Source organism: Festucalex cinctus, chromosome 3, assembly GCF_051991245.1.
Source record: "Festucalex cinctus isolate MCC-2025b chromosome 3, RoL_Fcin_1.0, whole genome shotgun sequence".
In the NCBI taxonomy this organism is placed as follows: Eukaryota; Metazoa; Chordata; class Actinopteri; order Syngnathiformes; family Syngnathidae; genus Festucalex; species Festucalex cinctus.
Window position 1 is genome coordinate 23,484,887 of NC_135413.1, and position 12,213 is coordinate 23,497,099.

The window sequence follows — 12,213 nt, forward strand, 5'->3', positions numbered from 1 at the left end:
GAGATCGAAGTGATAAATCTCCCAAAGTGAGAGGGAGTATTCACCGCATGTGCACGTACATTTTTGGGAACATTTTTTTCCCCTCATAGTATGTGGTATATTTACTCTTTAAATAATTAATATACACAATTATAAACATTTTTAGGTGGGGTGAATTACTCATGGTTTTTCACGATTCACGACAGGGCTCGGTCTCTACTACTGCAAAGAAAGCGCAGGAAAATAAAGACACAGACACATGATGTTTGTAACAATAAACTATTATTTTGTTCATATATACATCTGTACCTAATGTGCAAATCAATAATTTAAAGTAGTGTAAAAGTCTTAAAGGAATACAAAATCATATCTTACAGTCCTAACATGGTGGGAGTCCATGAAGGGGGATCACGTAGAAACCAAGAGGAGGAGGAGCGACACCGCAGTGTGGACAGGAGAGACAGAAGCGAACCGCAGTGGACATCCTTGGCCAGGACACACTTTTGTTTAAGGACAGCATGGTACGTTATCGGCAAACAGCATCACCAGAACAAACGGCAACACAAACACGGCTTCTTTACAGTCGTCATGTTCAATGAGCAGAAAGCACTTGGAGGCCCGGGTTGTTCCTGTTCTTTTTTTTTTTTTCCCTCTCTCTTTTCTGATTGGTTAAAGCACTGATGATCACAAAGGCTTGAGGTGCTCTTATAGCAGCAGGTGCTTCTTGAAACGGCCTCTACATGTGTGGACGACGGACACACACGGGCGCAAGAAAAAACGTGACTGCGCTCCGCGATTCGCGTGCGAGACAGACGGGTGGGCGGGGCCTACAGTGGGGCGGACACGTAATCACACTTGAGACGAATACGTGTCGGCTCTCGCAACTACCCGCGTTTCTTCTCATCTAAGACACCAATTAGGAGTATTAGACAGGCAGCTGAGAGGGACACAGTGGGAACACTGCATATTTGAGGAGTGCTCCATTGTTCAGTGTTTGGCACAGGAAATTCCTTTGACCCCCCCCAAAAAAAGCCACTTTTGACCCATCGCCGGGTGAACAAAGGTGCACAAGAAGCGAAATGATATTGCGTATGCGTTTGAATTCCTGTTGTTTAAATTTGCTCCCCGGAGCACGCCGTGACGATCTGACGATTTTACAAGACACAGTTAACCTACAGTATTTCATATATCGGTGCATAGACAAAATTGGGGGAAAGAGAGTGTAGCAGGAGATCACCAATTTATTGCTTCTGAGGATAAATGCCAATCTCCCCTTCGCGCTCTTTTTGGTTGCAAAACAACTCGAAAATCTCCCAGAGAGAATTTGAGCAACCAAGCAGAGGTATTGCCTTCAAACGGCTCCCGCCAACATGAGATTGAAATCTTTTCTACAATGAAAAATAAGGGCAAGAGAGATGACTTTTACTCTAAAACAAGTAAAAGACGAAATGAAAAAAAAAATAAAAATATCTGGCCAAAGCTGCTCACCGTTTCAAGTTCTGCTTCAATGAGAGAATAGAGAGCATTCGCCATGGTGATGTCGTGGATGCAAAGTGCAGGTAGCGTCGTTCGTTCCCTTGGCGGCGGCTATCCGGGCCTCTGCGCTTTGCTCTCCCTCTCCCTGCGCTTGAGCTCCTCCCGGTAGCAGTAGGAGCAGTAGTGGTCCGTTTCGGGCCTGCCGTAGAAGGAGCAGTTGTCCCGCTTGCAGCGGCGCTGCTGAAAGCAGTACAAAGGGCTCCCGGAGCCACGCCCTTTGGTTTTGTGGGACGGGTGCTCGTCGTCTGCGAACTCCAGGCAGTCTTGAATGTCTCCTGCGTCGAACCCGTTGGTGTACGTGTGGGATTTGTGCTCCCCGGGCATGTTGTACGCCAGCGTCTCCAGGGTGTTGGCGGTGCGAACGCCCGACAGGCGGGCGGGGCTGTAGCTTTGCGAGGACAGCGTGCGGTTCTGCTGGGGGTAGGTGGCGCACGTCTTGAGGGTGCCCACCGCCGGCTTGTAGGGCTCTCTGAAGACGGGCGACCGCCGGCTGACATCTTGGAGGCGAATCACGCTGTGCCTCTGGATGGGAGGGGTATGGCTGTAGTGGGCCGACACGGGGACGGGCCCGAGTCGCTTAGCACCGAAACTGGGGGAGGAGTAAGGCGCGGGGGCGGGGTGGTGGGCGTGGTGGGAGGCGACGGGTGGGGTGAGCGGGGGGACCGGGAAGGAGGCATGAGGGGTAGCCGTGATGGGACTGTTCCTGCCTTGCGCCTGCGGTGTGTACGCGCGCTGCGGCGGGACGGGGGAGGAGCTCTCCGGGGGCGAGCTGTCCGACCTCTCCCGCTGGAAGACGCTCTCGTTCTCCGGCTTCTTGGCGGCCGCGTCGCCGGCCGGGGGCTTCTTCTCGGCCTCCTTGCGCTTCTGCTCCTGCTCCTGGCTGAAGCGCTCCTGTGCGCTGCTCAGGTAGTAGCTGATCATCTCCTCGTGGAACTGGTGGCGGTGGCTGGTGAGGAGGAGGCCGGCGAAGATGAACTTGCGCTCGCCCTGCATGGCGGCGCGCAGGATGTTGAGGCTGAGCTTGACGTCCGTGCTGTATTTCCAGTTTTCCAGGCTCTTGTCAGTCGAGACCCTCCCGGTGCTGTCCGTTCTGTCGGTGGGGGAGGAGCTGGGCGGTTTGTCTCGATCTGTAGGGGAGGGGCTTGTGGCCTTTTCGGACGAGGTGGAGCTCGCCGAGTGGCCCGACTCGTCTTTGTTCCCTTTGGTGTTCTTGGAGTCTTTCTTTTTCGCCTTTTCTGCTCCGTTCTCCCCACCTCGACCTGAGCCGGAGTTGGATTTGTTCATTTTGCCGTGCACCAGGCCCCCAAGGCCCCCCATGTTCTTCTTTAGCTTGATTCCAAGCGTTTTGCTGAAGCTACCGAGCTTGTTGGCTACTGAATCGGCCCGGCTCTTGTCTTTGTCTTTACGATGCTGCTGCTTCTCTTTCTCCTTGCCGCTCTTGCCCGTGTTGACGTTGGAATTGCTGCCAACGGACTCGCGGTCGGATTCAATAGACTCAGCCAGGGACTGCACGTCCTCACCTGCAGAAGCGGTCGGAGACTCGGGCTGAGCCAGGGGAGCCTAAGGTGAAGGAAAAAAGAACATTGGATGCTGCTTCAGTGACATTTTCATAACAGCACATGGAGGGAAGTTTCTCGAGAGCATTGAGTCCCAACCACTATGCTATGAAAGCAGGTCAGGTGTCTTGCAGGAGATTTATTTCACTTAAATGGTTTGAAAATGATTATTTATAGGGATGTAAAAAAACTATGATTTGAATCAGAAAATCTGCTTACATTCAAAAGATGTGAGCACATTGAATCGAATCGTTCCACTTTACCTTGAATAGCATCAAATCACCAAGATGCATACTAAGTCATCTTTTATTGAAGAGATGATGTGCACCACTGATATACACTCTCAAAACAGTTGGGTCAAAAATAACCCAATAATGGGTAAAAAAAAAATTGACAGATCCTTTTACTTGGGTTAATTTGAGCCAACTGAGTTAAAACTTGACTCATTTTGTATAAAAACAACCCATAAAATTGGGTCAAATCCTCTACCTGGGTCAATTTGACTCAACTTTCTGGGTTGATTTCCCCCCCCCCCCAAAAAAAAATAAATAAATAAATAAATGAATAAAAATACATTAAAAATAACATTTTGTATATAACAACCCATAAAGTTAGGGTTATCCTCTACTTGGGTTAATTTTACCCACATTTGGGTCAAAAATTGGGTCATTTTGTACAAAACAATCCAGAAAATTGGCTCAAATTGACCCATGAAGTGGATCAGTCCTTTTGACCCAACTGTTTTTAGGATGGAGAGTACTTGTATCATCTTTTTGAAGGAAATGTCACATTATCAAATGAAACTATAACCTCACTGAATCGAATTGTTCTACTTTAAGATGACCCGTCCTAGAATTGTATCACACCACATGTATCGTGATAGGTTGCTATTCCGTAAGAGTGCTTTCGATATCCAACCGTCTCCATTTATACAACAGAAGAATTACTTAGTATTCATGAACTAGCACAGATTTCACCGACTAAGCACTTTTGTGAGTAAATTGAGACAAGATCATCTGAATTTCATTTTCTGTGACATTTTTATTCGGTGGTGTGCCGTGAGATTTTCTAACGTGGGTAACTCTGCTCTAGAGATACTTCAGCCTGGACAGAAAAACTCAGCTGTCCAAAAAGAACATACCCTTGTTTCGGATGGGATTCGGATCCACGTTACATTCATGTAGTTGTGCAACAGGTTCAGTTTGGCCTCCAGGGACAAGATGAGGCTGCAGCAGAAGATGCATGAGGTTAAGCAGAAATTGTCACGTCACGCTTCTCACATTACGTCATTTATAATTAAAGTTGAAGACAAAGCCAAGATTTCAGTCTTGACTTCAATGGCTAAACTTCAGTTGTGGGAAAAATGTCTCGGCAAGCAAACAAATTCGAGGGTGACTTGCTTGTGTACATTTTTGCATCTGCATGCTTCCTATATTGCAGCATTTTGGAGGATAAACGTAACCCCCTGACTGGTTGGAATGTGAAACAGAAACCCTTACTAAATCAGAGCGGGTGTTGCCGCTTGAGCGAGGCCGTCCCTGGGAAAGCCTCCGGTTGACTGGCAGCACTCACAATTTGTTCTCTGTGCGCTCACGCTTTGAAGTGACCTGAGCCAGAGCCCATAATGCAACTTAAACCTCTCGCCGGCAAAACAAAAACTTAGCAAGGATTTGACTTTCTCATTGCTCGGAATCTATTTGGAAATCAGTTCCTTTGTGTTTTCCAATGACAAACAACAGCCCAATGAGACTTACTTGGCCAGCTTGGTGTTGTCGTTGTCATCCCTGACCCACTCCCAGTCCCTGCCAGGGTCCACGGCAAAATGGAGTGCCAGCAACTTGTGCTCCGAGTCCGTCAGAGGGATTACAGCTGAAAGAGATGAGAATCGGAGTTTGGAAGAGTTGACCTGTTTGGCAGACAATCTACTACTAGTCTGAAATAGTCCAAAAAAGCAAAGTTGAATATGGTCCAAACCTCGAACAGAACCCCTTTTTTTTTTTTTTTTTTTTTTTTGTATCACAGAATGAACATTAAATAACAAAATGAAGCAACAAGACAAAGTGGTTCAGGTCATTTAATCTAAGGGTCATCGACTGACTGATGGATGAAGGGCGACTAGTTTGAAACACATTTGTGAAATAAACTATCTCTTTTAATTTTATGTTATTTTGGCCAATTAAAACTTTACACCGATATGAATGGCTGGAAAGGGATCGGACTATATTTAGCACTTTATGCAAACTCTGTGATTGGCTGTAGTCTTAATTTTCCCGATCGATAAACATCATCGATTGGCGCCACAAAACAAGACATTACATTTTATAGTTAATATTTATCAGCAATTTTTGAATATTTTTTTTTCATTTTTTTCCACCCTACCATGTATTTCAATTGACGTCAATTATAAGTGGCTTTTCGCTATATGTGAGCTGGGCCAGTCCTTATCCAAGGCGAGTGGCAGCAGTCGACTGTATAGTAAATTAAGTTTGTTGTTGTTTTTTTTTAAATAGATTGCACCATCTTCTGATCAAATCAGTGATTGATTATTAGTATTATTATTTTTAATCAAACTCAAGTGCTGAGCGGCTGTGATTGGCTGGCAACCAGTGCAGGGCCCCGCCTACAGCCCAAAGCCAGCTGAGATAGGCTCCAGCACCCCCCGGGACCCTTGTGAGGAATAAGCGGTCAAGAAAATGGATGGATGGATGGACAAAATTTGATACATCCCTTTGGTTCGATCAAATGGGACTGTACAAGTATACCTTTAAAAAAAAAAAAAAAAAAAGCTTTAGGTCATGAATTGAGTGCATTCAGACACAGTGGCGTGTGATAAGAGTCCAGATGATTTCATTCATCCTCCGCTGATACCATCAGACAGGAAGAGGACCTCAGCACTAATCACTAGACGCAGAACAGAAAACAGACACCCGCCCTTGCTTCCTGCATCTGACCACTGCGCGTGGGCGTGGTCGCCAATGAGTCCTACATCTCCTTGGGTTACTGAGTGTGTGTGGGAGGGGGCTCAGAGAGTGACAGGCTCCTCAAATTGAGAGCCATCCACACAGAAGAACGATGCAGTCACTTTCTCAACTGGCAATAGGCTGTTCGTGGCTGCAGGCTTCATAGCGACAGAGGAACCGACCCCCTTTCGGCTCTGAGGGAACTGCTTGCTCTGGCATCCTTTTTAAGTGCGCTTATGTACAGTATGTGACAAGCGTCACAACACTGGTGGGACGCGTTCTGTGACGACGCCTCCCCGGCCTGGTACCGGGTCAGAGCTTCCAGAAAGGCGTTAGCACATTCAACATGATCACTAAATGTGATCTGACATCAGTGGCCACAATACTAACGCGTCCCTTCAAGCTGTGTACATAGCACTTCACATACCACAACCCTGCTATTTTCACATAGTTTTCTTAGGGAAAAATAAGTGAGGAGAAAAAAAAGAAAAGAAAAAAAAGAATATATGTTACTATAATGTCCTGACACGGGCGAGAAGACCCACGCGGGCACGGGTAAACATGCAAACTCTACTCAGGAAGGCCGAAGCCTGGACTAATTAGTAGTTATATCCACTCAATTCAACTCGCGTGCAACTTTAGTGGACTAAAAAAATAAATAATTGACAAGATGGTGGAAAAGTACTTTTTTCTCGAGCGAAACTCTTCAACTCACTTCGACAGAGTAAGTTTTGCCACCAAGATCCACAAGAATGGTGAAAAAGCAATTCTTTGTCCAAATGAGCCTCCGCCATTCATGCCAACATAGTTACCGGATACATTTTCACCAATTCCATATCTAACGTATAACCCGATGATGATCACGGATTCACTGTAAGATTACAGTAAACACAGTTTGCCTGTTAAAAACCACAGATGTCTAGGTTGGCTTTGAACAATACAAGTCACGCCAGCGAACTAAAAAAAGACAGGACTAATGCCTGTGGCACAGTGTGATGAGAAGCAGCATTTATTGAAATAAATAGCGTACACTCCCCAAATCTACAGGCATGTGTGCACGAGGCAGCTCGAACCAGCTCTCTTAAGTTGGGGTCATGCAGCAGGCAGAGGAGGTCCCGTCGTCAGGTGGCGTCCTGGCTCCCGCAGCACGAGCGCAGCTGTCCTAATTTCTCGCCTTTGCAAAGTGCTGCGTGAGCTATTGCTGCCACTTGGACAATGTCCAGATACCGAGATTGCCAATGAAGCTCCGGGAGACTAAACGTGTGCTGTAATGGATTTACTATCCCTGCCGGCAGCCTTGTTTTGCAGTCCTGGAGTGGCTGTTTCTCACAGCGTACGCTTGGATGACATCATCGCGCTCGCTGGATCTGAGCGGTGCGCGTAACAGCCGAATTCACCTTGCTCACTTTGCAGCTTCGCTTCAAGTAGCCAGCAAGAGAGGAAATGTGTGTTTTCTGCAAGCAAACAGCTGTTGGAAAGGCAGAAGTGTTTTTTTGTTTTTGTTTTGTTTTTTTGTGGTGGCTAATGCAAACTCAGCAGCTCAAAGCATCGCAAGCGTTGGATTGTCTGGCCTCTTTTCGTCCCCGCAGAGGACAAAGTCACCCATTGCAGCTTTACAACGCTGAGCCAATGTTTCCCCTGTTCAAAAACAATTTGTGCTGTCTGGAAAAGTTTAATTCCTGACTTTGGTCAGTGCACAGCTGCAAATTTAAAGGTCCCAGTTCACCAGCAAAGTAAACAGCAGTTGTCCATTTTAAGACGACCTCAGCCTCTCGCGGTGGATTTTAACAGAGGAACCCTCGCGGTTTAATTCCAGCCGGATCCCATTTGTAGCGGCGGATGAAACCACAACAAGTAACATTTTAATTCTGATTGCCATGATGGTTCAATTAAGTGGACAGCCTGGTGAGGAGAACATTTATGGATGTTTAATAGATAGAGTGGTGAAAGCTAGCCAGCTAGTTGGCTGGTTGTTAAGTAGGTGGTCTTTTTGTGTAAAAAAACAAAAAAATGGCCTTTTACTTGATTCAAATAGGAGCTGGAGGGGCTGCTGCAAGGCTGCCAAAGAAAACCTGTAATGTGTTTAGGAGCAGGGCTGCAAATAGTTTTCCAGTGTGCCGGTTTGACCACAGGAGCACAAGCGGGTTGATGAAAAGTCACAGCAATCGGCGATACAGAGGTCGGGCTTTAACAAACGGTTTGTGTGATTACCTCCTTGCCTTGACTATATTAACTCATTCACTCGTAGCCATTATCATTGAAACAAACACCTTCCTACTGGATTTTGACTGATTTTTGCAAGGCCCACAGAATATTGTGTTGTATTGCTATAAAACATGGAACCTACCAAAAGAAAGATTCTAGTCTCTTCTTTCATCAGGAAAAAAGTGCATTTCTATCTGTTTGCATTTTGCAGCAATTAGCACTAAAATTTAGCTAGGTTTCATCATTATCCACAAATATGTTTAAAACAGCTTGTTGCAACATGGCCCTGGTTGATCTCATATACTCTGCTGCCACCTGCTGGCTGTTTTTGTAATAACTGCCACTGCTTCAAGCGTTCAGTTCAGAGGCTGCATCAAAGCCTTCTGTATGCTCTAGCATAAAAAACAAAAAACATATAGATATGTCTTTGGGACCATGGTAATGTTTAAAATAGAACATATTTATCAGTTTTTGGGAGCAAATGAGTTAAAGATCCTTGACACAACCCCTAACTTTTTGGTGGTGTTTTTCCAGTTAGTATCTCACAATTCACCATTGAGCTGCCATGCAAGCAACCTCAAACGGAGCAACAGCAGGTCTGTGTCTATGCAACATAGAATCAAGTTTCGGGGAGGGACCCTGCTTTAATCCTTCATACAGCAAGCTGAAGAAAGAGGCAGTATTCTCAAGCACCTGAACACACACAAACTGAGAGCGAGTCTCCACCTGAGACATCCACACAGTGGCTCGCCTGTCGGGACAGAGTCTCGGTTTGTTGGGGGGGGGGCGCTTTGCAAGCCTGAGGACCCTGCCCATATGTGGCCATGTGATTTAGAGTCTGCTCTGCCCTAATTGGCAGTGGCGGCTTTTCATTTTGACCTTTTCCTCCGATGACTTCTTGCATGGCTGGCATCCGCTCAGAAACATGAGCCAATCGAGCAACTTTTGACTATTTCTATTTATATCGCATTTCTCCCGTCTCACCAAACAGACAGTGGCATTGCTCTGTAATCTGAGTGCTCGCATGAATCTAGTAAAAAAAAAATGTTTTCATAACATCCTGGTGAGACACTGCAGATGAAATGCGCCCTGCTCAGAACTCTGTGTACCAGAGCGAAATAGTGCAGGCTTGCTGCAGAGGCTTCTGTGGACCTATGCGCCCTCTAGTGGACAAAACATAGAATCCCCCACCCAAATAAAAGCACGGGTGCTGACAGAGTAGGTAAGGACTGTGAGGAGTTGGCTCCATTTGAAGTGGAGGGATATGCAGTGGGGCAGGGTTAGCAGCTTTATAATCATGTCTGCCTGCTAGTCTGCAGTGGTCATATTCGGACTTAATAACTAGCTTGCTGTTTATATGCTGAGAATAGGATCTTACTCAGCAACGAGACAAATGAGAAGTTGTTAGTGTGAGTGTGCATGCGAGAAAGAGACGGATCTGGCCGGCTGCCCACGGAAATGACAAGAGAGCTCCACCCACTGAGTCAGATACACAAGAGTGCCGTGACTACTAAGGCTGGTTGTCAAGGAGAGCCACTCTGTTTGTCAATTAAAGGAATACATGCGAGGATTATTGTGACCTCAAGAATAAACGATGCAACTTTAGTGGTAACAGTGTCATCTGAATGGGCAAAACAAGTCCTGTGACCAAATGGAAATGCTAGTGTGCCAGTGAGTGTAGCATTGCATGGCTGGTTAAAAAATAAATACAATAAAAAAACAATCGATATCCAATCGATTTTCCTATGAGCGTGATATCGATTCATAAAACTATGAATTGATTATTTTAAAAGGGATACTTACTTGACACATTGAACCATTTTCAGCAGTAAAAAGTTAATATTTTGTCTATAATTAATGTATGAATGAATGAATGAATGAATGAATGAATGAAATATTTAAATTTTTTTAAGTGGGTGTACTCGTATATGCTGAGCACTGTGCAGTATATACAAGTCGCACCTGCTAGCCAAACTGTGGAAAAAGAAAAAGAAAAAAGTACGACTTGTGGTACATTTGTTTTTAAATGATATGATTTTTGGATTTATGGCTAGGAGTGTGACGATATATCGATATCATGATAAATCGTGATGCTTTGTCTCCCGATAGATTATCGATACGCCTACACAAGTATCGCGATATTTGTAGTTAATATACAGCCACTATAACAGCTCCATTGTTGATAACTTGAGCAATTACTTGGCAGGCCACTAGGGGGAGCTCCTCATAAGAGTGGCGGGGAAATGGACGAAGCCTTCAGGCCAAGAAGACTCATCAGCCGAGTTTTTATTATTAGTATTACTTTTATTTATTATATATATATATATATATATATATATATATATATATATATATATATATATATATATATATATTATATTATATTATATTAGGAATTAATATTTTTTAATTATTATTATTATTATTATTATTATTATTGTTGTTGTTGTTGTTGTTGTATCCAAACTGATTGGACCTAGTTTAAATGAGTCTTCTAAAATGAAATTCATTCATTCCAGTTGGCTCCACAAAATGTCACGGGCTTATCTGTTGACGTATACGATCAATAAAGTTTTAAGAAATCAAAAATCGACACATTGATTTATCATACCCTTCCTTAGTATTAGTGCTAAATAAATCACGGGATCCTGCTGTCCACATTCTGGCCACTCCCAGGTTTTCCGCTACCAACTGGCATATTTTAATAATGAATCACACATAGCTCTACTGCTAATTCATACATTATTCACCTCCAGTAGGACAGGCAGGCTTACTTGCAATCTCCCCATGAAGTCAGAAGACCTCCTTAATAATTTCAGTGAAGAAACACTGCTGTAGTTTTCCCCACATAGAACGTGCAAGTATGCTTACCTTGCTCTCGCTGCTGGTCTCTCTGCTCCATGGACACCAACGCGGAGAAGTGCGCCTGATCGTAAGCCAACACCAGCGGGGAGCAGTGACATCGACTCGGAGGAACCTCCAGAGGTAAGTAGAGACCTCCAAAGGGGATTGGCGCAAATGCTGAAAGTCAGGAAGGAAGTTAAGTTACTGATCGTTGAGACGATGGAGACGAGGCGCGGCCTTACCTTCTCCTCCCGAGTCTCTGAGCATCGTGTCGGCCACCACGACAATCGGCCTGCGAAGCACATGGGCCAGCACAAAGACGTGGAACTCCTCCAGGCTCTCATACACCGGATCCTCAGAGTTATCCACCCTGCATTTGGAAACAGACAAATGAGAATTTACAGAGTTGGTACTGACAGATACAAGCAGAGCTGTACAATTAAATTATAATTTCAATTATTACATTCCTCAATTTCAAACACAGCATAATAGTAAAAAATAAATAAATAAATAATAATAATAATAATAATAATAATAATAAATATATATATATAAAAGTTTTGACTTGTTTAAATTTATGCATTTGCATCTTTTTAAATGTTAAAATAACTAATTTATTAAATTTTGTTTCATCCAAAAGGAACTTGCGTAACTACAGCGTTTCAATGAATTTTATGTCTTAATATTTTTTGTTTTTTACGTTTAAACATTTTCGTTTTGTAACAAAAAAAAACAACAACAAAAAACATCCAACTGCGCTGTACACATGAAGTTTTTGCCAACATAAATAAATAAATAAATGAATAAATAAATAATTATTCTAAATTATAAATATATATTATTATACATTTTATTTGGTCCAAAAGTAACTTACAGTAGTGTTTCTATTTTTTTTAATTGGTCTTAATACTTTTAAATGTGTAAATATTTTCTTTTTTTGTACCAAAAAATAAAAAATAATTATCGTCCTACCGCACAGCGCACAAGCTGCACTCCAACTTCAAGCATTTGCCAATATAAATATATATTATTCTAAATTCTGTTTGGTCCAAAAGTAATTTACATAATTATACTGGGTTTTTGTTTTTTTTGTTTTTAAATTTGTCTTAATATTTTGTAATGTTAAAACATTT

General features: G+C 43.7%; 1 protein-coding gene across 2 annotated transcripts in view; it reads right to left on the minus strand.

Moving 5' to 3' along the window:
- Positions 1–242: 242 nt before the first annotated feature.
- The window catches only part of otud7a (OTU deubiquitinase 7A), a 34,832-nt gene continuing 22,861 nt past the window's right edge, over positions 243–12,213 (minus strand). For both annotated transcript variants that reach the window (XM_077516861.1, XM_077516862.1), the window contains exons 9-13: positions 11,323–11,450; positions 11,108–11,257; positions 4,826–4,940; positions 4,213–4,297; positions 243–3,075 (exon numbers count right to left, since the gene is read on the minus strand). In XM_077516861.1, the coding sequence (XP_077372987.1) occupies positions 1,567–3,075; positions 4,213–4,297; positions 4,826–4,940; positions 11,108–11,257; positions 11,323–11,450 (1,987 nt within the window). In that variant the 3' untranslated portion in view covers positions 243–1,566. The remainder of the gene's footprint in view (positions 3,076–4,212; positions 4,298–4,825; positions 4,941–11,107; positions 11,258–11,322; positions 11,451–12,213) is intronic.